This window comes from Delphinapterus leucas, chromosome 18, assembly GCF_059928025.1.
Source record: "Delphinapterus leucas isolate spDelLeu-1000000601 "Yukka" chromosome 18, BTC_Dleu_Yukka2, whole genome shotgun sequence".
In the NCBI taxonomy this organism is placed as follows: Eukaryota; Metazoa; Chordata; class Mammalia; order Artiodactyla; family Monodontidae; genus Delphinapterus; species Delphinapterus leucas.
This window is the reverse complement of record NC_143146.1, coordinates 73,746,061-73,771,855: the sequence shown is the minus strand read 5'-3', so window position 1 is coordinate 73,771,855 and position 25,795 is coordinate 73,746,061. Positions and strand designations below refer to the sequence as shown.

The 25,795-nt window shown below is 43.4% G+C and overlaps 1 protein-coding gene and 1 pseudogene across 1 annotated transcript in view; one reads left to right on the top strand and one right to left on the bottom strand.

Annotated features, from left to right (window-relative positions):
• Nucleotides 1–25,795, bottom strand: part of FLT3 (fms related receptor tyrosine kinase 3) — a 76,461-nt gene that overhangs the window by 10,193 nt on the left and 40,473 nt on the right. Inside the window, exons 6-19 of the mRNA XM_022574542.3 lie at nt 25,495–25,622; nt 25,030–25,169; nt 24,780–24,933; nt 23,599–23,767; nt 14,095–14,198; nt 13,295–13,403; nt 12,809–12,987; nt 11,704–11,810; nt 11,485–11,617; nt 11,291–11,395; nt 7,654–7,764; nt 6,486–6,639; nt 4,601–4,683; nt 2,775–2,902 (exon numbers count right to left, since the gene is read on the bottom strand). Coding sequence (XP_022430250.1) covers nt 2,775–2,902; nt 4,601–4,683; nt 6,486–6,639; nt 7,654–7,764; nt 11,291–11,395; nt 11,485–11,617; nt 11,704–11,810; nt 12,809–12,987; nt 13,295–13,403; nt 14,095–14,198; nt 23,599–23,767; nt 24,780–24,933; nt 25,030–25,169; nt 25,495–25,622 — 1,804 coding nt within the window. The remainder of the gene's footprint in view (nt 1–2,774; nt 2,903–4,600; nt 4,684–6,485; nt 6,640–7,653; nt 7,765–11,290; nt 11,396–11,484; nt 11,618–11,703; nt 11,811–12,808; nt 12,988–13,294; nt 13,404–14,094; nt 14,199–23,598; nt 23,768–24,779; nt 24,934–25,029; nt 25,170–25,494; nt 25,623–25,795) is intronic.
• Nucleotides 130–1,004, top strand: LOC111175059 (large ribosomal subunit protein eL29-like; annotated as a pseudogene).

Here is a 25,795-nt window from a genome sequence, read left to right as displayed (position 1 = left end):
ACTGAAGCCCGTGCGCCCTAGAGCCCGTGCTCCACAATGAGAAGCCACCGCAATGAGAAGCCCTCGCACCGCAACGAAGAGTAGCCCCCACTTAATGCAATTAGAGAACGGGGATGGCCTAAAGGGAAAATGGGAGGGAGTTCCAAGAAACCAGATATACTTCAAAACATTGTTATTATCACAAGCCCAGGGGGAGAAAAGGCAGTGCCCCTTGACCTCCAATCGTGAGTAGTTTGAGAATTTACTTAACAACAGGCAGCAAGGGGCTGGACCGCCGAGGCAGATGCCTTCAACGTCTGTAAAGAAACTGGTGTCAGTGCTACTGTAGACGCAGAGGTGAGAGAGGAGACTTACTCCAATAGCCGGCAGGGAACACGAGGAGAGGAAAGTGCCCGGGGACTGGGGTGGGGAAGGATTCTGAGACCGTGATTCTTTTCACTGTTGAGCAAGGACGAGCACGCCCAACTGTGGAAAGGAAAAGTAAAGACGGCAGCTCTTACTCTTCGGTCCCAGGTGCTTCAGGATCTGTGGCCCCGGTGCAGACGTGGCCAAGTCCAAGAACCACAGCATGCACAGCCAGTCCCCAAAATGGCCCGGAAACGGCGTCAAGAAACCCCGATCACAACTATCTCTTAAGGGGGTGGACCCCGAGTTCCTGAGGAACATGCCATTTGCCAAGAGGCACAACAAGAAGGGCCTGTAGAAGATGCAGGCCAACAACGCCAGGCCCACGCGTGCACTGCTGAGGATATCAAGGCTCTCGGAAAGCCCAAGGAGGCCAAACCCAAGGTCCCAGAGGGAGCGGCTGCAACCTCAGTCAGCTTGCCTACATTGCGCACCCCAAGCTCAGGAAACGTTCCCGCATCGCCAAGGGTCTCGGGTTCTGCCGGCCAAAGTCCCAGGCCAAGGCTCAAACCAAGGCCAAGGCTGCAGCTGCAGCTGTGGCTCCGGCTCCAGCTCAGGCTCCCAAAGATACCTAGGCACTCACAAAGGCTCCAGAGTAGAGGCCTTTATCTGCCAATGTGGGAACAGAAGGACTGGTGTGACCCCTGGGCTGCTGTCTGCATGGGGCTGGTGTCCTCCTGTACAAATAAACCTGAGGCAGGATCTGTCAGTAAAAAGGAAGAAACGAAGGAAGGAAGGAAGGAAGGGAGGGAGGGAGGGAGGGAAAGAAGAAAGAAAGAAAGAAAGAAAGAAAGAAAGAAAGAAAGAAAGAAAGAAAGAAAGAAAGAAAGAAAGAAAGAAAGAAAGAAAGAAAGAAAGAAAGAAAGAAAGAAAGAAAGAAAGAGGAAGGAAGGAAGGAAGGAAGGAAGGAAGGAAGGAAGGAAGGAAGGAAGGAAGGAAAGAAAGAAAGAAAAAGAAAAGAAAGAAAGGAAGAAAGATAAGATAGAAAGATAGAAAGGAAGAAAGAAGAGAGGGAGGAAGGAAGGAAGAAAGAGAGAGAAAAAGAAAGAGAAAGAAAGAAAGAAAAGAAAAAGAAAGGAAGGAAGGAGGAAAGAAAGAAAGAAAGGAAGAAAGAAAAGATAGAAAGAAAGGAAGAAAGAAGAGAGGAGGAAGGAAGGAAGAAAGGGAGAGAGAAAAAAAAGACAGCAACATGTACTTTTAATATCCACGAGTGAAAAAAACCTTGGGATTCTAACTGGGGTTGTGAGAAATATACAGATTAATCTGGTGAGAACTGACTTTTCTTTTAAACGGTGAATCTCTCCCATATGAACAAAACAGAACTCATTTATTCAGGTCTTCCTTTTTGCCCTTTAATCAAGTTTCACAGGTTTCTTCATGAAAGAAACATATCTTACGTGTTTCTTGTTTATCTTAACCTGTTTCATAGTTTGGTTGCTCTCCTGAATAGAGTTTTTTTTTCTTGTTCTTCAAAGCTATTGATTTATTTCACATTAATCTTTTTCTTAAAACTGGGATATAATTGATGTAGTACATTATATTGGAGACTGTACATTTTTAAAGAAAAAAAAATACAGCTGAAATGATTCTTTCCAAATTCAGGGAGAAAGAGGAGAGAGGAGGCCAAGAGAGGGCAGTGGAGGAGAGAGAGGAAGAGACTAGGAGACCAAAGGGAAAAGGAGAGGAAAAAGTTGGGGAAATAAAGAGAAGTAGTAGAAGGGAAGAAAACGAGGACAGAAAGTAGCCAGACGAATGGCTGAAATCGGTTCACAGGCAGCAGACGTCTGAAATGTCAGAGAAGAGCAGAACTGAAAGAATATTATAGAAAGAATGCAAAACTGGGGTAGAGTCCACGGTGTGAGGGGCCCCTGAGGTCTTCACATCACAGCCCCAATGGACCTGGGATTAGTAGACCCACAAGGCTGCTGCCAGCCCACAGCAAACTCTCGAAAGAGATACCGGTGCCTTGGGTGGCTGGGTTGGCCTGAAGAGCACCCGGGATCTGAGCCTCCGCTCACCCCCTGGGTCAAATGTAGGACACAGTCTAAACAACCTGAAGTGACTGTCTGACAGGGCTACGCCTGGTTTTGAGGAGGGATTCCTGAGGACTTCCTATCTGGAAGCTTCAGGGACTTTGGACCGTCTGGGAGGGCTGTGATAACCGTCATTTAATAAGGGATCCCTGACCTTTATACTATAATTAGCCAAGAGCCCATGTAACATCCTAGGTGACTCCAACTGTGAACGGGAGGGAAAGACAGACCTTAGGAGCTGCAAGTTAAAATAAACAAGAAAAAAAGAAAACCCCACATCTCTTCTTCAAAATTATCTTGTTGGTATTGTGAGTTTCGTTTTTAAAAGGAGCTTACCGACTTAAATTCCAGAAATTCCATTCCTTTGGCCACTTGATATGCAAAGCAAAGAAGATCTTCAAAGGTAAGTACATTCAAGTCCTCTTCTTCCTCCAGCCTTTTTTGGTTTTCGTATTCAATTTCATCTGTAAAATACAACTGGTCCTCATTTTTGCCAAAATGCAAAGAAGTTGCCTTATGGAAGGGGGAGGGGCAAGATAGGGGGAGGGGATTTAGAGGTACAAACTGTTATGTATAAAATAAGCTACAAGGATATATTGCACAACACAGGGAATATAGCTGATATTCTGTAATGACTATAAATGGAGTAGAACCTTTAAAATTGTGAATCACCATATAGTACACCTGTAACTTATATAATATTGTACGTCGGCTATACTTCAATTAAAAAAAAGAAAAGAAGTTGTCTTATAAATCTCTGTGAGCACCTCATGTACAAATGGAACTATTACGTCATCTTCCTGGTGGCACCAGGGCTAAGCTATTTATGCAGAGAACTGTGCAGCCCAGGAAGGGTCACCTAAAGATTCTCTTTGGTTAGAGGAGTGAATTCTCCAGCTCTCTGGGGATGAGTCAGGGGTTTCTTTTGCACTAGGTAGTTTTGTCACACTGGGAAAAGAATTACCAATTATCTACTACATTTTATGAACTGTTTGTGCACTTAATTTTTTTTTAAGGGGAATGAAACTCCTCATTGTGTGTGTGACACCACTAAAGTTTTTTTTTTTAATAATAAATTTATTTATTTATTTATGGCTGCATTGGGTCTTCATTGCTGCGCGCGGGCTTTCTCTAGTTGCGGCGAGCGGGGGCTACTCTTCGTTGCGGTGCGCGGGTTTCTCATTGCGGTGGCTTCTCCTGTTGCGGAGCACGGCCTCTAGGCGCGTGGGCTTCAGTAGTTGTGGCACGCAGGCTCAGTAGTTGTGGCTCGCGGGCTCTAGAGCGCAGGATCAGTAGTTGTGGTGCACGGGGTTAGTTGCTCCGCGGCATGTGGGATCTTCCCAGACCAGGGATCGAACAGTGTCCCCTGCACTGGCAGGTGGATTCTTAACCACTGCGCCACCAGGGAATCCCTTAATGTTCTTCTAGTTAATCCTTTTTTTTTTTTTCCGCACTGTGTGGCTTGTGGGATCTTAGTTCCCCAATCAGGAATCGAACCCATGCCCCCTGCAGTGGAAGCACAGAGTCTTAACCACTGAACTGCCAGGAAAGTCCCAATTTACAACTTTTAAAAAGAATAACCTGATCAAATAAAATAGCTCTCAGTGTTTATTAGTAGAAACATTGACAGAAAATTCACACTACTAAACTGGTGGCTTTTCACTACCTTTAAAGTAAATATGCGTTGGAACTTCCCTGGTGGTGCAGTGGTTAAGAATCCACCTGCCAATGCAGGGGACACCGTTCGATCCCTGGTCTGGGAAGATCCCACATCCCGCGGAGCAACTAAGCCCGTGCGCCACAACTGCTGAGCCTGTGCTCTAGAGCCCACGAGCCACAACAAGTGAAGCCCACGCGCCTAGAGCCCGTGCTCCGCAACAAGACAAGCCACCACAGTGAGAAGCCCGCGCACCGCAACGAAGAGTAGCCCCCGCTCTCCACAACTAGAGAAAGCCCAGTCGTAGCAACGAAGACCCAATGCAGCCATAAATAAATTTATTTTTTAAAAATGCTATAAAGCAACTATGCATTAATAAAGCCTATAGATGACATTAGCAAAGATAAACATGCTTTTGCATTTACACACTTTTTAAAAATAGCTAACACAGAACTCTTGTATCCATTTCTATTTGGAAGTGCTACTATTCAGAATAAAACATTACCTTCGGATTGAAATGAATTCCCATTGAACCCTGAGACAGGATCTGAGTCCGGGTGTATCTGGACTTCTCTTGAACCAGGCATACTATTAAAAAAAAGTTATTTCATTATTTATGTTCTTCTTCTGAGTAGACATTTTATTAGAAAAAATACAATTCATCAAATAAATGAATTCCAATTATAAATGGGCTTTTAAATTAAAAGCATGGCATCAACTAGTCCTTTTAGTGTGTGTGGACATTAAACACATCTGTGTAATTGAGCCTGTCTGTCGAACAAGGATAAGAGTGATCCCTGTTATCTGTATGGAATCTTATGGTTCAAAGAGGACCTCACTCAATCCTTCCCACAGCCCTACAAGCTGGGTGTCAAAGTCACATTTTATAAAAGAAAAACTAGGCTGGGTGAGATAAATATGATTTGCTGAAATCACGAAGCTAATAAAGAGTGTGACTTTCCCTATAAAAGTCCATGTATTATAGATCTTCTATGGAGACCTTTTAGTGTTTCATCATCCTTTTTTTTTTTTTCCAAGTTGGCCTTTGTAAAGCTCATTCCCTTTTCCTGTGAAATTAATAAACAGTAATAAGGCAAGTCTCTTTTACTGTGTATAATATAGAACTCTTCACTGAGGAATTTTGTATACATTATATACAGACAATGATTCAGTTTATTCCAGCATAATAGTTTACCCCAATTACAATGTCCACATCTTTAGAAAATAGCTTAATGCTTTCAGACCACAAATATTCCAAAGGTAATTGCTTCAATGTGTTTAATACCCAGTGACTGGAAGGAATCAAAGGCACTGAGTGACCAGCATGGTGTCACTAACCATGGAGTCCTGGTCACACACGGATTCTCTGTTCTAGAATTCGGATGACATTATAGAATCCTCTCAGTTCGGGAATATGAACAGAGAAACAAGTGTAAAAGGGAAGTTTGGTGTGAAATGATTAAGGGCAGCTGCACAAAGACATGCATGGGGTTTCCATGGGGTCCCTGGTGTTAAGATGCTGGTCTCTGTCTCAGCCATTAGAAGGCCAGAGGTGTGAGGTGAAACTTACATGCTAAGAAAACAAGGAATCTCAAACGGATCCTCCAAAAGACCCCCAGAAAAGCTAACAGTCTCTGACAAATCCACATTTAGAAAAAGGGAGAGGTTTCATGTAGGAGGGAACTAGGGATGCACTGTGGCTTGAGGAATCATTCTATCAGAGTGCCTGTGAATTCATTCAGAGAAGGATGTCATCGAGCTATGATGTTCAGGTAATTAGCAGGAAATTTCCAAGGATAAGGACGAGCATCCCGCCAAACCTACAGCCCTCTTGGGACTGAGAATCACTCAGGATCCCACAGATGGCAGAATATACAAGGCAGAGCATAGAGACAAATGTCACCACTACTTTATTTTGTCCCCATCATTATGTCAATCAATCCATCCTAATTTTTAAAAATCCGATTTATGAGTTTAGAGCTCTTTTGTGCAATACTCCCAGGACCTGCACTACTTTCTAGGAATATATCAAGGGCTTTGGTAAAGGGGTTCATTCTTTCCACCAAAACCCATGTGTCAGCCAGGAGGCCTGACATATTGAACAATGCACCTTTCCTAAAACTGAATATATGTCTAGGATGTGATTAGGCGCCGGTGGACAGAATTGGTTCAGCTACAGTACCTGTACTGTAGGAAAGGGAAAGCCTCATTGTTCAAATCAACAGGGAAACTATAACGAAAGATAAGAGACCTTTCTAGGTCTTAGAACCCACAGACCACACAAAATGCTGGAGGATGGCCTTTAGAAACTGGCCAGTGGGGTGTGTTTAACCACCATACTTTGTCTGTTCTGTAATGTATTATTATAAAACTGTGACCCAGTCTCTTACCTGGAATTAGGGGGTGATTGGAAAGTGGGATAAAAACTGAAATTATGTTCCTTGAAAATCTCCGTCCACGTCCTATGAAATTTTTCTCTTTTACTTCTTAGATAGTTGAGAAGGTCGCCATAGCAACAGTATTCAAAAATCAAGTAAATTGGTCCTGAAATAGTGACAGTTTTAATCCTAGGTATACAGACACCAAATAATTTTTTTCAGACATCTGTGTGGCAGAAACCATACTCTATGAGAACTCCCTTGTCCCCTGACTTGGGGAGAGTACAGCTCTCTCTGAACCTATCTCTTCTTGGACTTTAAATTCAATTTCAGATTTTTGCTCAAACTCCTTGGAAAGCTGTTGCCTTCCACTTTGGCCCGTGTGGCCTCACCAAGAACCACTGGCCACCTAAATTCTCCAGTTTGCAACTGGGAATAATAGGTTGACTGCGTTGTGAGCACTTGGTAAATATAAGCTGATTTGTGGTTTACCCGAGGAGGGAGAAATACATCCCTAGCCACCTCTTAAATCCATTTTCTCTTTATTTCTCTGTCCCAGTGCCCGGCTGGCTGTCCCAAAAGGAATGACCCTTGGGCACAGGGTTCGGGTACTTCTAGGCAGAAGCGAGAGAATCAGAGCACATGCTCTGTTGGATTCTGGGAGAATAGAGTTTGAAACCCCTCCTTGGCTACGCCTTACTTGAAGCAGCTCAGTTAGGGCCATGGCCAAGCTGTGCAGCTCAGCACTGCATCTGGGCCAGCTCCACAGCCACGGAGAAGCACCCTCTGAGCAGGCAAAGAGACACCACAAAATGTACTTGCAGCGTTGTTATTATTATTGTGGGTTTTTTTTTTTTTTTGGCTGTGCCACGCGGCTTGCAGGATCTTAGTTCCCCGACCGGGGACTGAACCTGGGCCAAGGCAGTGAAAGCCCAGAATCCTAACCGCTGAACCACCAGGGAAGTCCCTCTAAGTAGGTTAGAATATGTGGCTCATCCCGATGAAGACAGGCATTGTCTACACTGACCCATCTGACTCTAGAGTGAGGTGTGTCCAATCCCACTTGGGTTTGGGGGCCCACCCTGTGACTGAGAGAACGAGAGAAACGCGAGAACAAACGCCCTTTTTGTCTTCAGGCTAAAACGTTTTCGATTAGGTGTTCTTAGTGGGAACTGGTTACCTGACAGGGTGCATGCCCCCAGCAGATTCACAATATTCTCGTGGCTGCCCAGGTGGGTCATCATTTTGAGTTCAGACATAAGAGCCTCTCTTTCCGAGCTGTCTGCTTTTTCTGTCAACGGCAGAGGGCGTTACAAGTGTAAAATGAAGTAAATTAGGCATTTTAGGTTATTCGGTAAATTAAACTTTTCCTCAGTTCAGAGTAGATTTGCATACAAGTTTTAAAATACGTACAATAATACATACATTTGGAATAATAATACCCTATGTTTTAAGGCAGAATTTCAAAGATTGTAGCATGAAAGTTGAACCAAATAATGTGCCTTTCTATTGGACTTTCCTCTACCTACAAAATAAAAATCTTTATAATTGACCCTTAAAAAATAAAAAACAAAATAATAATAATACATGATTTTCCTCCACAGTTGAAGTTAATAAATATGCTGAAGGGAGAAACATACTCTTTTTTTTTTTTGACACCTTTATTTGTTGAAGTCATAGAGTGACAAGATGGGAATGTCAGCGAGGGTGGTTGGTTCCAGCCTGTGACCCTCAGGTCTAGAATCTTAAATTTGTCAGTGGATCCAATGGTGAGAAGGTCAAAGAAGACCAATTCCCACTGACCAAGTTCTCAAGAGAGTCCCTAATTGCCCATGAGGAACAGAACTGCTGGGTAGGCTAGAACGTATCCACTTACTCTCCCCGGCGTAAGTCTAGAGAGCTTGGCAAGTTGTATTCATCATGTTGCTTAGAGGTGTAGCATGGAGGTACCTACCGGTGAACTGAAAGGTCTCCTGTCATTGAGGCCAATGTGCCCAGGTGGTCAGGACACCCCTGCCCGGGAGGGTGCTGGAGCCCTAGAGGCAAGGGCAAGGTCTCTGGGCCTCCCTCTCCAGGCACACCCCCACCCCCACCCCAGCCCCGTCTTGTTAACATATTCTTTCTTACAGGTAGTGTAACTTTTCTTTACATTCAATGGAGATTTGATTAGCTATTTCCAGGTGTCATTATTTTGTCCTGGAAGACATGTAGCCTTTATGTGGCTTTCCCAGAGCTTTGATGTCATCTGTTTTGACTTGTGTGAGCTCTCAGGGGCATCCTAATTTCCAACTTCTTGGCCTGGGAGTGACATCCTTCACTGTGTGCACTGGGACCCACTGTACCTCAGGTTTTCCACTGCCTCATGTTTTATAGGGATTCGTGGCTTTCAGTCGTCCACGTCTTGTTCCTCGTGACCAAAAGAATATATTTTTACAGTGTGCTTAACTCTTTCAAAGCACTTTCATATACCACTACCTGACTTTCATTCATTCAACAAGTATTTATTGAATGCCTACTGTGTATGAGGCAATGTGCCAGGCCTTGGGGGAATAAATGATAGAAAGACACAGCCCCTGTCTTCCTGGAGCTTAGAGTCTCCTTGAAAGGGGGGACAGGTAAATGAACAATTACAATATAGTGTCATAAATGCCACATGGCACAAATAAACCTATCTTTGAAACAGAAACAGACTCACAGACATAAAGAACAGATTTATAGCTGCCAAGAGGGAGGCGGGGGGAGGGATGGATTGGGAGTTTGGGATTAGCAGATGCAAACTATTATATATAGAATGGAAACACAACAAGGTCCTACTCTATAGCACAGGGAACTATATTCAATGTCCTGTGATAAATCGTAATGGAAAAAAATATAAAAAAGAATGTATACATATGTATAATTGAATCACTTTGCTGTACAGCAGAAACTAATACGACATTGTAAATCAACTATACTTCAATAAATAAAAATAAAAAATAAATGCCACATGGCAAATGAAAGTAGGGGTGCTGTCCCACAGAAGAGGGACACCTAACCCAGCCTAAGGGAGGGTGGGGAAGGGGACACCAAATGTCTATGCTGAGACCTGAGGGAAACTAGGAGTTAACCAGGTGAATTCACAGCGGGAAGGATGAAGAAGAACACGCCATCCTGAAAACAGGATGGGCCAAGATCAAGAAAGAGGACAGCATAGCAAAACATACAGACCCACCCTCATGAGGCTTACAGACTACGGAGGCAGCTAAGACATTAGTTAAACAATTAAACAAATATGTAATTGTAGTTGTGATCAACTTTATGGGGGGAAAAAAAGCCCACAGAGAGCTGGGATATAGGATCTAGCAAGGAGCTTGAGCTCATCTGTGGCGTGAGAGAAGGCTTCCCTGAGCAAGTGGTATTTAAGTTGAGATCTACAGGAGGAGCAGGAGATAAAGACGTGAAAGGGGAAGCGGAAGCGGAAGGACGACCTGTGCAAAGGCCCTGAGGTGGGAGGGAGCATGGTACTCCAGAGGAACTGAGAGCCGGCTGTGCTGTAGCGCTGGGGTGAGAGGGGAGAGGCGAGCTGCAGCCATGTCGTGCTGGGCTGTGTGGACCGTTCAAGAGAAATTAAAAGCAACTGGAAAGGTTAAGCAGGAAAATTATATGCTCTGCTTTGCATTTCATAACCATCACTTGGGCTTCAGAATCCTAAAGGAGGCAAGAGTCCATATAGAGTAGTTGCTTGGAAGGCTAGTGCATCCATTCGGAAGGGATAGACTTGGTCTGGGTGGTAGTAACAGAGGTTAAGAGAAAAGAGGATAACTCAAGAGGCACTAGGCAGGAAGCCTGACAGGAATAGCCTACAGGGAATTAGAATGAGGATGGTTTCAAGGATGAGTCAGTCCTAGGTTTCTGGTTGGCCTGCCTGGGTGGCTCATGGCCGGTCATTGGTACTCGCAACCAATCAGTGAGAGAGGGAGGGCTGACAGAGAGCCAGGGCTGGAGGAGTCCACTTTGGATAAGCTGAATTCAAGGGACTCTGGAGACATCCAAGCACTTGGACATAACCTGAAGCTCAGAAGGGAGGTGCAATCGTGAGAACCATTGGTACATGGGAGGAGGTCACGGGTAAGCTGAGACAGCCCATGAGCATGCAGAGTGAAAAGGGAAGGGGGCCCAGGAGCAAGTCTTCAGGAACTCCGTTGGGTGAGAAGCTGGGTGAGAAGATGAGGGGCCAGCAAAGGACTGTGAAGCAGTCAGAGGGGTAGGAGGAAACCAGAAGAGTATGGTGACGTGGAAACCAAAGGAAGAAAACACAATAAAGATGGAGGGAACGGTCAATCGTGCCAATTTCTGCTAAAAATTCAAGTAATGCCCATTAGGCTTGGTTCGTGGTGATGGTGGAGGTGATGGTCACTGATCGCTTAGCCAAAGCCAGCTGGGGGCGCTCTTGCTAAGTGAGTGATACTAAGGGGAGGAGGTTAGGGAGAGCCAGGTGGCAGCGGATGAGAAATGAGTGGGAAGTGATACAGAAGGCGCCAATTCCCTCTTCTACCCAGAGTCTGTGTCGAAATGTAAGACACACAGCTGCCTGTAGCAATGGTATCCCCAAATATTGAGGCTGGAAAAACCTAAACAAAGAGGACGAAGAGGTGGCGTTTTGTGTTCACGACTTGTATTTTATATTCATGACTTAGTTGACACCCACCCCAACGCGCTCCCTTTTTAGCTTTGAAGGATGGCAAGCAGTAACCATAGCAATGATGGAAAAGAGGAGGTGGGAGGCGTCACTTCCCCTCTTTGTGCGTCTCTGTGGCTATTGATCGACGTAACCATACCTTTCAGCATTTTGACTGCGACCTGGATTGAGACCCCTGTCTTACTGATTCCATAGGCGGTTGCATTCATCACTTTCCCAAAAGCACCCGATCCCAGGACCTTCCCTGCAAGATACATGGTGAGTGAGTGCATGTCGAAGATTTTCCAACAAGAAGGAAAGTCGACAGAAGCATTTGGAACACCTGATTCTTACCAAATTCTAAATTTTCTCTTGGAAACTCCCATTTGAGATCATATTCGTATTCTCTGAAATCAATGTAGAAGTACTCATTATCCAGAGAGCCGGTCACCTGCACCATCTGTAGCTGGCTTTCGTACCGAAATTGCTTCAGAGGTGAAATAATGAGTCGATTAGCCATAGAGAGTTCTTCAGAAATGGGACACAATGATGACGTTTTACCTTTGCTTTTACCTTTTTGTACTTGTGACAAATTAGCATGGTTAAAACGGCAATAAAGGGAAGACAGAGGCCAACTGTTGCATAGAATGAGATGTTGTCCTGGATGAAAGGGAAGGGGCCTGCAAGGGAAGAGCATCAAGGAGCAGTGGATGAGAATTCCTGGTGGATACTGTAGCAGAATGCTCGCTACAGTGTCTCACATCCTGTCTGAGGAGCCTACAAGCCCTCTACTAATACGCTATCCCCACAGAAAATCAGGCCATGTTCATACAAAGAACGATTCCTTCCCAGAAAATTTTAAATGATTCTGAACCCATTTTAAAACATCATTTACTAGGGGTTTTAAGAATTACATCTATTTAAACCCACAGGATGTGAAAGTCAGATAAAAAAGATGTCCGTCTACTATATATAAACTAGATAAACAACACAGTCCTACTGTATAGCCCAGGGAACTATATTCAATATTTTGTAATAAACTTTAATGGAAAAGAATCTGAAAAAGAATGTATATATGTTTATATAAAACTGCATCACTTAGCTGTACGTCAGAAACTAACACAACATTGTAAATCAACTCTACCTCAATTAAAAAAAAAAAAAAGAAATTTGTGTTCCCACTATGAAGCTGTCATATGAATGTGGGGAAGTTAGTTTGGGGACGCTGGTGATTTTGAACCCTTAGTGTAGGTGGTCAGGTTTCAGAATTGCTTAATTTAGGAGGGATCTAAATATCAAACCCAAAATGATAAAACGGGAAGCTAAAGGCAAATAAGGAGATTAACCAAAATGGAAAGTGGTAGAGACTCCAAACTACTAAATCTGTTTCCCTAGAGCTGGATTTCTTGGTAGATGTCCATTATGCTGGGAGCTTATTGCTCTACCCACATCACTTGAATTCATGAGTCACAATGATGTCAGTGGAAGTCACTCTGCCCTTGAACTGCAAAACATGTATGTTCAGTGGGGATTCTTGCCTGACTCAAAAAGCCTTCTCGTCTCACACACTGAACTTATACACTCTTGTAAAACTCCCCGAATAAAAGCGAACTACAGGGACTAACTTCTAGTAGAGAATTCCTGAAGGTGGTGTGTTACAATAGCAACTGTTGTCTACCTGGTGAGTTTAGAAGGATTGTTTCACAAGAGGTGCCGAGGGAATTGTATGCACAGCACTTCACCAGGAACCCTTTGACGGCCTCGCTCATGTTCAGGGTGCTGCTTGATATCCACTGTCCAAATACTTTTCTGTTGGCCTTTTTATTCCAAATTCCTTCTGTGATCTCTTCTGTGCAGCTGAAAAGAAACAGCAGGCAGAATTTAGACGGGCGGGGCTATCGTCGGATTGGAAGTGAGGGTTTCTCTAGTGGGGTCTACAAGAGACATCTATTTATTTATTTTTTAATCTTTTTTGTTTTTGAAGAGACATCTATTAAAGGTTATCAGAAACAATCTATGACCATTTAGAATTATGGTCGACTCAGAAGGTAAGCATTTTAAATGCTTCATCGTTTCTTCTTAAACTGAATTCATGAGACACAGTCAACACGTCAGGGAGAGTTTTATGTTCTTCTAACACAAGAGGGGCCAGTGTCTTCATTACTTGGGAGACTTGTCTGAACACTTCTTCCAGGTCCAAGACGGTAACGGGTACCCGTCAGAGGAGCAAGAAGCCTGACTTGCCGATGCCTCGGCGAGCACTTGAGGTTTCCCTGTAGAAAACAACAGGGAAATCAAGCTCATGAAGTACAGTGCTTTCCAGAAAGGGTTTCAAAGTCAGCTTCATATAGGCTGCTCACGTACTCTACGTAGTTTGTGCTCCTGGGAGTGTGTCTCATGCAGGGTGACTCAAAGAGCGGGTCCTCTTTCCCCTTGTGTCACCTTTTGTGCAGGCAGCCCTAAACTTCTCTGGGGAGCACCCCCTTTTCCACTGCTAGACCCCTCCTGGAGAGAGCTCAGGTGTAGACCTCCATCTACTGAGCACCCTAAAATGAGTCTTAGCTTCAGGAGAAGCACCTGTAAAAAGTCCAGCAAAATGGACTCTCATCTTTTTATGGACCAGAGAAACCAAGATTATTAAAAAAACTAAATGGCAGGTAGTATGGCTTTTGGTCTTTCCTTAACAGGACCTTTCAAAGTACTAAAATCAATAAAGTCACACAGTAAAGCACCTTCAGAGAGGATATGGAATCAGCATCTTAGCTTCAAAGGATGAGCCCAGAAAGAGATCTGCGTATCAACAAGCCAGTAGATATGAAAGTACAATTTCAAAGCACTTCAGCATGTCAAAACACTTTTGTAGCATCCCTTCCCTAAGCCATGGCTTATCTCTTTCTGATCCGAGTTAATACATGACAAAGGAGTTACAAGCGTAAAATAAAATTTCTTGACAGTTTCACTTACTTCTTATATTCAGCGTGAACATTTTTGTGAACTGGGCGTCATCATTTTCTGCATGGAAGATATATTGTCCTGGCTGGTGTTTATGGTTGCAAAACTTAGATATGCTGTTGGAAAAAGAATTAAAGACAGACTTAGCCAGATTCTTTGAGGAGATGTTGAAATGAATAATGGTGTGCATGGGAGTAAGTCTTCCTGAAGACACTCGCTCTCTCAAGTTCAGTGGACAGGGAGGTTCCCAGATGCTCTTGCTACTCAAAGTGTGGTCCACAAACAGGCAGCATCAGCCTTGGTATTATCTAGGAGCTTGCCAGAAATACAAAATCTCAGGCCTCACCCCAAACCTACTGACTACTCAGGGTCTGTATTTTAAGATGATCTCCGTGGAATTCACATGCACATTAAAGGTTGAGAAGCACTGATCTAGGCTGGAGCTGCTAAGAGAGACAAGAAGCTTCCGGCCCCTACTGTTACATACATTCCAGACTAGTCTGACTTCCTGGAAATACGGAAGAACCTTGGTAGGTGGCGGAGCCCATGGACCCCCCAGCTTCCTGAAAGGATAGCTCTCTGACATCGGTCCAAGGCAGGACCTATGACCAACCCTTGACTTACATAGTGATTGACAGTGATGACGGCTCAAATCCACTGAGTACAGACGCATTTGAGTGGTCTCAGTCTCTAGTATCTACTTGGAGTGCTCATCTACCAAGCCTACCAGGTATATGGTATTGGGGATCACCCACCAATCCTAGCAGGTATACGGGATGGTGGATATTATAGGAGAGGTGCGGGAGCAAGGAGCTGGTGAATGTGCCTTCATGCATTGAAGAAATAGAAAAAAACTTCCCCTTAGAATAAGAAAATCTAAGCCTTGTTCAGAAGATACTGAATTAGGCCACCTCTATATAGCCTACTTGAAGTAAAAAAGGAAAGAAAAAGTATGTATACACAGGAAATGTGAACAGGAGGAACTATGTAGGATGCAAAAGACCTATGAATACGGCTCCGGTCCTCAGAGATATCATAATCCAGGTGGGTGGACAAAACCTGCCTATGTGGAAGAGTGAAAGCATTAAACTGAAGGCCCGTAGAAGATCAAAGAAGGCAGAGGCCAGTGTCGTGAGAAAAGTTCAGAGGGCTTCATAGAAGCAGGAATTGAGCTAGGTCTTTAGAGGTGAGTTGGTTTTCATGAGAGAGTAAAGAAAAGACATCCAAGCAGGGGGCAACGGCAATGATTTAAGCCATGGGACAGGAACTCATAAGGCCACAAGGAGAGAAACGGGGAGGCTTCTTGGCTAGAGCAGAGGTGCAGGGTGGGATGGAGCAGAACAGAGGGCTAAATGGGCAGGGTGGCGCCAACTGATCTGGGACCTTGGAAAACAAGCCTAATTATTTCGACCTGATGGAGAAAGCAGGGAGGAGATGCTGTGGATTTCTGAGCAGGAGAGGAATGTTATGAACAGTATTTTAGTTTGGAGTGATGGCAGCAGGAAAGTTTATTGGGGGGAAGTCTGGAGGTAGCTGTTGAGGCAACCTAGGAAGTCATTCATTCATTCATGAATTCACTCATCCTTTCTCCTGTCAATGGTAGAGGCTATTTGTGGGAGGAATCGGGAATACAACAGTGAGTTAACAAAACTAGGTTTCTGTTCTCACAGAATTTACAGTTTGGTGGCGAAGGCAGACAAGTAATGAGCAGTTACAGTATAATGTGGGAAATCTTAGGAGAGGAGAAGTAAAAGTTCAGATTTGAGAGTTCAGACTGTGAAAAGATGAGTGTTGTCCAAGGCAGGGAAAATGGGGAGGGAGAGGAAACAGCCAACCCAAGAGGCACCAGGACAAAAAGAAACAGCAGGTGCTGGATTGGACGTGAAGCGGAAGGAGAGAACAGAGTCCCAGATGATTCCTAAGAGTCAAACCGCACACCTAGCAATCAATAGAGAAGATTTTGAGCCCAGGTTTATGTGACACCAATGTTCTGCATCCTTAACTCGGAAGCTTAAAGGTAATTCTGACCGTGTATAGTGATGGGAGATTTCATTTCCTATCAAGTGAGCACTGAACAAGCTTTTTGTTTGCCTTGTTAACAAGAAGGCTGAAAAAGCAGAAAGCGGAGTTTCTTTTTCTTTTCTTTCTTTCTTTTTTTTTTTTGCGGTACGCGGGCCTCTCACTGTTGTGGCCTCTCCCGTTGCGGAGCACAGGCTCCGGACGCGCAGGCTCAGCGGCCATGGCTCACGGGCCCAGCTGCTCCGCAGCACGTGGGATCTTCCCGTACTGGGGCACGAACCCACGTCCTCTGCATCGGCAGGCCGCCTCTCAACCACCGCGCCACCAGGGACGCCCAGAAAAGGGAGATTCTTATCCTGACCTACTTCTGGACAGCCAGAAGGAACCGGCTGGTGAACTGGAAATGACAGAAAGATCGCGGGAAAGACAAATTATAACTTTAGGGAGAAAAGTAAGTATAGGTACATGCGATTTCCAGACTTTATGAAGGCAGTGTTTAAGTGGTCCAAGAAGAGACAGATGTGAGCTTCTAAAAGGAAAAATGTAATTCTCACCAGACAATAGCCAAAGACCCTGAAAAGGAAGAAGAGAAGAGATAAAAAAGAAGCCAGTGTGCTAGCCAGGGACCATGCCAAAAGCACCAATCAATTTGATAAAGAAATTACCAGCTAATGAGAACCTACTGTATAGCACAGGGAACTCTACTCAATGCTCTGTGGTGACCTAAATGGGAAGGAAATCCAAAAAAAGAGGAGATATATGTGTACATATAGCTGATTCACTTTGCTGTAAGCAGAAACTAACACAACATTATAGAGCAACTATAATCCAATAAAAATTAACCTTAAAAAAAAGAAATTACCTATACAACTATTGATTATCACGCAGACCAATCTGTTTTGTAAACGTTTTCCCTTCTAAGTCTTTTGTGCTGTCTGAATGGAGCATGACTTGCCATGGGATAGACAAGAGAGCATCTAAAACGTTCTCATTCTTCCAGGTAGGAAATCGGTCACAAAAATAGCCTGAACACAAAATGGAATATCGAGATCCTTCTCAACCGCCTGTCTTCCTGTTTATGGCAGTTAACCCCAGCAAAAGCAACAACTGCATCGCCGACCCTCCCCTGGAAATTCCAAGGGGACTAACCGATTAGTACCAGGGAGTTGCAAACTTCCTTTTTCCCTGGGGTTTTTCTGAAAATGCCCAGCGGCCATGAGATGGGAGATCAGGAAACTGGAGTTCACAGTTGAAATATCTTTGGTGACTAAGAAGATGTATTCTCATTACAACTATGAGAAGGGATTTCTCCTCTGTTACAAGCAAAATGCAGGTGATTTTTCTATTCCATCTAGCGCCCAGAGCTGGGGAGTTGAAAAGGGGCAGGTCTTTCCAGCAGCTCAGGGAGTAACTTCACTATAAAAAATGCTTTATTCAAAGAGCAAGGGATGATAAAAGTCAAACCAGAAAACAGGGAATAATAAAGCACAGACTGGGGAAGCTGGGAGCTTCTGAAACTGGAGAGTGAAGGGCTAGCAGGAGCGAGTGACTTTACCCGGCACTGGGAGACCCCCATCAGCAGATCCTGCCCCCTCAGACTGCAGGACATGGAGGGGGTACAGCCTGGCTGAAGTTGAACCCAGTCTGCACACATTTCTGTCCAGAGTTAAACAAAGAAAGCCGGGCAGGGGGCAGGAGAGGTGCTGATGACTTTATATCAATCTACTTAATACCATGCTCATTTGTATTTTATTTCAGGGGAGCCCACAAGCCTGGGGAAGTATTACATAATCATTAAAAACCCAAGAGCGAAGCACAGCACATCTCTTAAGGCAGCACACTTTTCTTTTTAAATAACCAAAGCACATGCCTGCTCTTCTGTTTTCTTACACACTAGGTATGAGAATCTCACACTTTTGAAATGAGCTGGTGTCAAAAGGCAGTACCAGAGTGATGGTTAAAAACACAGGCTTTGCAGGCAACTCTGCCATTGCCCGGTGGTGTGACCGTGGGCAAGTCACTGAGTCTCTCTGTGCTTGTTTCCTCATCCGTAAAACGAAGATAGTATCTACCTTTTATGGTTGTTAGAGGAGAAGTTTTTGTTGAGTTTTTATTAAAACGGTTTTGTATAAACGGCTTATAACAGTGCCTAGTAAACACGATAAATGTGTTAGATTGTCATTACTATGAGGCTTACGAAGTCCAGGAATCATTTTGAATAAAAAAGACATTTAGAACCTTTACTCTGGGGTATACATTAAGTGAGAAAATCACATTAAAATAAAGATGCAAAGAAAAAAAAAAAAACTAAAGTAAATGCCCATCAACAGGAGTTAGTCAAAATAAAATTTTCTAAAAAGAGGAATACTGTGTCACCATAAAAGTGGTAATGTAAATAAGGTAAGCCATTAAAATGATAATATAAATAATAATAATGTACTTATTAACACAGCAAGAGATGAGATTTTTAAAGTGAAAAATCAGGTGACAAATGGCACAATTAATTTCCTGTTTGTACAAAAACCTATACTTATATGTTTCTATCATGGTGGTTACAAAGTCTGAAATATAATTCCTGGTGGTGGAATTATGGGTGTTATTTCTTTTTTGTTTTTTTTTTCCGGACGCGCAGGCTCAGCGGCCATGGCTCACAGGCCCAGCCGCTCCGCGGCATGTGGGATCTTCCCGGACCGGGGCACGAACCCGTGTCCCCTGCATCGGCAGGCAGACTCTCAACCACTGCGCCACCAGGGAGGCCCTATTTGTTTCTTTTTTTTTTTTTTTTTTAAAGGCAATTTCACAAAATAAGAGTGAATGAAAGGTATTGACTTTGCCCTAGGTGTGGAGCAAGTAGCATAGCCTGTTTCCATATTTAATAAAACGAGATGATGAGGATCAAATGAGATAATCCGTATAAAGGACTCTGCACATCGGCACATGGTAGGGCTCAAAGAAGTTTCTTTTGGTCTCAGTGAGGCTTCATGATGTGGTTAGTATGTTACAATTGAAGGGGCAGGGTTTGGTTGGAGGTTCCGCTATTTACCTCTATTAACCACTATTTACGGTCCCCAAACGTCTTTCCTTCCTTTCTGTATACATTCAGGGCTCATCTCCTTCAGGGAACTAAAAAAGTCCTCCTAAAGAAGCTCAATACACTCCTGTAATCACATATCATTTATCGACTTGAGAGTTTGCTTTTCTCTTTGTCCTAGGAAGAAATATGTCTCACCACCCAGAACCCAGACTCCACCACACCACTGGTACCAATAAGTGCTCAGTTAATGCCTGTTGTGGGCAGAACTTCGACTTGGTAGAGTTGGGAAATTAAATATTTCAGGGAAAAAAGAAAATACAGGGACTGGGCATGCCTCAGGAGACTCTTTCAGAAGAACTTACTTAAATAATTATAACATCCTAATAAGTCGTTTTGTGTGTGTGTGTGTGTGTGTTTAACTGTGAAACTAGGAAAAGCTAAGGCAGATTTGTTTATAAGTAAGTCTACAGAGATAGAAAATTAGGCAAACTAAAAGATGAAATATTCTAGAACCTTTTCCCAAGACCAGGCTGTCAGGATTTCATAAAATGTAAACACATAAAGGGAAGCCCTGATAAACTTTGGTGTAATATTTGAGGAAGTAAATTGGAGAAACGAAGCTGTGAAGGTGGGGAAGCTGTAAGATTTCTGGCACACATGCTCTGACCACACCAAAGCTTTTTCAGTAGTACTGTTATTACACAGACCTTTCGGTTACAAATAAAAACTGGTGTCACTTTGCTTATAAAGTCCTCTCTTGCCCCAGGATGAAAATACTGTACTTCATAAACAAAATTCAGTTTGACTAAATTGTTGAACCTAAGTGATGGGTAAAGGACGCTCAGTGTACTATTCTTTTAGTTTATTAGTAAATTTGGAACTTTTTATAATAAAAGATTGAAAAGAACTCAGGTTAGAATTTAGTCTGCATCCCCTATCACAACACAGAGCCTCATGTGGAGAGCAGATGACATGTAGAGCACTTGTGTTCAATATTTTTGTAGTTCTTTGTTTTTCTTTAATTTATTTTTATTGGAGTAGACTTGCTTTACAATGTTGTGTTAGTTTCTACTGTACAGCAAAGTGAATCAGCTGTACATATACATATATCCCCTCTTTTTTGGATTTCCTTCCCATTTAGGTCACCACAGAGCATTGAGTAGAGTTCTGTGTGCTATACCCACAGAGGTTCTCAGTAGGTTCTCAGTAGGTATCTATTTTACACATAGTATTGTATATATGTCAATCCTAATCTCCCAGTTCATCCCCCACCCCTGTAGTTCATCTTTTATTCAACATTTTGAGCATCTTTTTCATGATGAAGGAGGCTCCATCTCACCTTGGCATTGCCACCTTGGCAAGTGGCCCATCACACCCAGTGCATCGTTATCACCAATTAATACTGTAGTTCTTCAGGAACTTTTTAAATAAAATAAACACTGAGTGATAGGTGTTGTGGTGAGTGCCATGTGCTAGGTGTTGTGGTGAGTGTCATGGTCCTTGCAGTGCAAAGAGTATGCCACTGACTTATCTTTGGCCCAGGCTATGCACTTTGAGTTGCTTTCTAGGGGGTGATGATGAATTCATTCATTTACTCAACAGCTGTTGACTGCACGAGGCATTGTACAAAGACAGAGAAATGACAGCACCTATCCCAACGGAGGTTATGAACTCACTGTTGGGATTCAACACAAAAAGAGGTTAACTTTGAATGAGAGGTACACATCACTATAGAAATCAGGATCTGCCCTGATTTATTCATTTAGCTACCTCCAGAAGATAACTACTTGGGGTCAGGGGTGCAGAGGGGAGACATCACCTTATTCACGCTTGTAGCCCCTTATGGCATTGAGATCATCAAGAAGACATTAAAGGAATATTTGTTGAACTAAATTGAATTGATCCTCTGTCTCTTTGAATCAGGTTCAAAAGAGAATCCTGTAGAACTAAGAGCTTCTCTGACAGGGGGTCACAATACAAAGAAGGATGGGGAAAGTGACAGCACTGACATCCTGAACACAGGTAGCCAACTCAACTAACAGGAGAGGGGCTGACCCCCTGCCTTCTACTTTCAAAAGTTTGATGGTTCAGCATAAGGGCTTATGACAATGGGGTGACCCCTCCAAGGCAGTGGTTCTCAACCCCAGGCAATTTTTTTCTCACCAGGGGACTTTGGCAATGTCTGGAGGTATTTTTGATTGTCACAACTTGGGGTAGTGGTGCTACTGACATCCAATGGGTGGAGACCAGGGACGTTGCTAAACATCCTATCATGCATAGGAGACCCCCAGAATGAAGAATTACCCGGCCCAGGATGTCAACAGCCTGCTGTTGAGAATCCCTGAATTAGGGGACTATGTGTCCGTCCAAAGGTTGCTTTCTTAATTACTTGAAAAATGAATGCTTCGAACATTAGGAGGTTTGGGTGAGAGGGCAGACGATGCCATGCAAACCCTGTGTTACAGCTCTTCTTAAAAAAGCAAACAAGGATCAGTCACAAATCACTTTGGGGTATAGAACAGCGCAGTCATCAGGAAACAAACGGAAGAATCAAGATGAAAAGAGCTTACTCTGACTCTTCACCTAGACCCGTGCTATCCAATAGGAATATAAACAAGCCACTTCGGGCTCCCCTGGTGGCGCAGTGGTTAAGAATCCGCCTGCCAATGCAGGGGACATGGGTTCGAGCCCTGGCCCGGGAAGATCCCACATGCCGCGGAGCAACTAAGCCCGCGTGCCACAACTGCTGAGCCTGCGCTCTAGAGCCCGTGAGCCACAACTACTGAGCCCGTGTGCCACAACTACTGAAGCCCGCACGCCTAGAGCCCGTGCTCCGCAACAGGGGAAGCCACCACAATGAGAAGCCCGTGCACCACAACGAAGAGTGGCTCCTGCTCGCCGCAACTAGAGAAAGTCCGCGCGCAGCAACGAAGACCCAACGCAGCCAAATATAAATAAATAAATAAATAAATAAAATTTATTAAAAAAACCCAAACAAGCCACTTATGTAATTTGAAAGTTTCCAACTAGCTATCTAAAAAGTAAAAAGGAGTAAATGGTAATAATAGATTTTATTTAACTCAATATATCTAAAATATTGTCATTTTAACATAAAATCAAGACAAAAATTATTGAGGTATTTTACATTTTGTTTGTCATACGAAGGCTTCAAAATCTGCTGTGCATGTTACAGCCACACAACATCTCCATTGGGACCAGCTGCATTTCAAGCTCCCAATAGCCATATGTGGCTGCCAGCTGCTGTAAGCCCAGCACAGATCCAGACCCGTGATGGGAATCACCAGAGGTTCTCATTAACAATGTGCAACCTGGGGGGACTTCCCTGAGTCCAGTGGTTAAGACTCCGCGCTTCCACGGCAGGGGGCGTGGGTTCAATCCCTGGTCGGGGAACTAAGATCCTGCATGCCAAGTGGTGCAGCCAAAAAAAAGAAAAGAAAAATGCAGAATCTGGGATTGTGCCTCAATTTTAGTTCAGCATGTTTGGAATGGGAGTCAGGAATCCACTGACTCTGATTCAGTGATTCAGCTGATTCCTTCACAGTGGTTTATGGACCCATTATTGAGCATCAGTGATTGACTCTCGACCACTGACTCGCTGCAGAGATGACAGGTACCCCTCAGCTCATAGTCTATCCTGAAACCCTGTTACCTAGGATTAGTTTTAAGAGATAAGGGGTATCACAGCCATAGGAAATACAAGGAAGAACTGTTTTTTTGGAGGGGAGAGAGATAAATTAGGGGTTTGGGATTAACAAAGACACACTACTATATGTAAAATAGGTAAACAACAAGGACCTATTATAGAGCACAGGGAACTGGATTCAGTATCCTGTAATAACCTATAATAGAAAAGAATCTGAAAAAGAATATATATGTATGTATGTATGTATAAATGAATCACTGTGCTGTACACCTGAAACTAACCCAACATTGTAAATTAACTATACTTCCATTAAAAAAAAAAGAGACTTCTTTTTTTTTTTTTTTTTCCAAAGAGAAACTTGACTGCAGTTGGACAAATCCCCAGGAAAATAAGATTTTCCTTCAGCACTCATCATTGGGCTATTTCTGCATTTATTTTTGAAAACTTAAATCAACACACCTATAGGTAGTGTTTTCCTGTTTTTAAGGGGGTTTACTTCCTCAGTCATCTGCAAACGGGCTGAGAGAGGCTCCGTGTACCAATAGCATGTACCCTCAAATGGGAAGTAGCAATCTGGTGACTCAGAAAATGCCAGACTCAGACTGATATGATCCTTTCCATTGTTCGTGCGGTGGGTTACACTACCTGAACTGATGAAAGCGCTGTTACTGTGTCCTCACATCTGCCGTTGGCTTTCTCGCCTTCAATGTCAACGTCACAGCACATAAACTTATAATACAAAACCGCTCTTCTCGAGGGCAACCAGAGTGATGATGTGTCCCGGGCTGCGTTTGCTCACCTGTACCCGTCATCCAGGCCACTTTGCTCACAAGGAAATGCTTTTCGAGAGAAGGTCCACGTACATCTGATTTGTGGGTATGCTTTAAACCTGACAGAAAAACAAAACTCTTCATACTGGTCAATTTCATAATCTTCACTTGATTTGGAAGCGTTTATAAATCCCTTTTCTGTTAAAAAAAATGCATTTTTAAGTTAGATAATGAGATTCATATGGAGGAAATATATTGAGAGGATAAATAAATTTTTATTCATCAGTTTTATGCAAGAAAACTCAGATTTGATAGTTTAACAAGAAACGCAGGAGTCCTGTCCCCAGTGATAAGCCTGAGCATGTCACCTTCTGATTCCTCTCAGCATTAGAGGCAAATAATTGACACTCTTCCCAAAGAAATGTATAAGTAAACCTATAGATTTTGCTGACAAGTTCAAGGGCTTGAAGGGCTTCCCCCAGCCTGGCCAACCATGGACACAGAGGGGCCCACTGACAATCCCTGTCCTCAACCAAAACGGCCCCCTCGCGACACATTCCGCATACAATAATCTCAGGTCACAAATAGAATAGTCTAGCCAGAGATATTCACAAGGTTTCCCTATGGAACACTTCCTTATTAGTTGAGTAAGAGAATCCCTTCACTTCTTAGCATTTTCATGATGGCCGAAGGCTGCCACCTACTCCGAGATTACGTAAAGCGTGATTATTGTCAGATCCTACAGAGCCCACCCAAACTTCCATGCATCTAAGTGCGTGTCCCACCCTCTCAGCCATTGTTCTCTACCCTTGAGAGGCAGTTCTCAGGTAGTTCTTAGAACAAGTGCTTAATAAGGGTCGAGTTTGTGTCTGGTTCTCTGCCAGGTCTGGGAGTATAGGATAGAAGGGATTATTCCTGTCCTTAGGAAACTTCCAGCCTACTGGAAGACAAAAATCCACAAACAGAGGGTCACATTACAACGTGCTACCTGCAAAGACAGTGGCATTCAGGCGGGCTTGGTTTAACCAGGAAAGGAAAGGAAAGGAAAGGAAGGGGCAGCTTGTACTTACAAAACTCCCCTAATTCAGTTTCTTTCTCAGCTTTTTGATACTAACAGTATACTGAAAGCAGAATTTGCAGTACCGGCCCTACATTCCACACTAAAACAACTAAAAACGTGAGTACAGGTTACGTGCGCAGCCCGCATTACCTAGGATGGTGACCAAAGCTGATTTACTGGGATGCTCTGAAGAGGAGCAAGTGTAATAGCCAGTGTCGTTTCTTCCCACTGATGATACAAAAGCAAACAGAATCCGTATCATAGTTCTGTTTGTGGAATAGGTACTCATCTCAAAGTAGCTGCCCTAGATTTTAATAAAACAGAGTTTGAATGGAGTGATTTCCACCTGGACTCTTGGTTCATTTTTCTGCATTTTCGGGATGGAAGCTCATCCTCTCACCTCTTCCAGTGCTTTATTCTCTAATTCCCAGCTGAGCCCGAATCCGTGGTTTACATGAACAGCTTTGCATCTTATCCATAAGGGTTCCCCTACTTTAAGAAATAATTGTGGCGGTGTGGTCTGAGGAGTTTGGTTTAGATCTAGAAGAGGAAAACACCCCGGGTAAGAAAAATAGTGATTTTTTTTTTCCTCATCACAAAATATATCCTGAAAATTCTGCAGAACAAAGATTTTGATGGTATCTCAAATGTTCACAACCATCTCAAAATAAGAGTCTTTCAGAGACCGACAAGGCTCTTATGAAGAAATGAGCACTCACAGAAATCTAAATATTACACTGGAAATGGCCTCAAGGAGCTATAGACTTTTTGAAACTGAGTAAGGACCTAAGGCGTGATGATTAGTCCCAGCTCATCTCTAAGGAACAGTCACTGAGAACAGAACGACATGATACTATGGTCTTACCAATAGTGAAGAGTTTCGTACATTCCCTGCCCAGCTCATTTCTTGCACAGCACCTTATGTCTGTTCCAAATAACTCATGGAGTACACTTGCCTCCTTTGTAATGACAGCTGGACTTTCTCCTTTACAGCTGCAATTAAAAAATAAATGTCAGTACCATTTTTTTTTTTTTAAGATTCCATATATATGGGTTAGCATATGGTATTTGTTTTTCTCTTTCTGACCTACTTCATTCTGTGTGACAGACTTTGGTGCTTTGTGATGACCTAGAGGGGTGGGATAGGGAGGGTGGGAGGGAGGTTC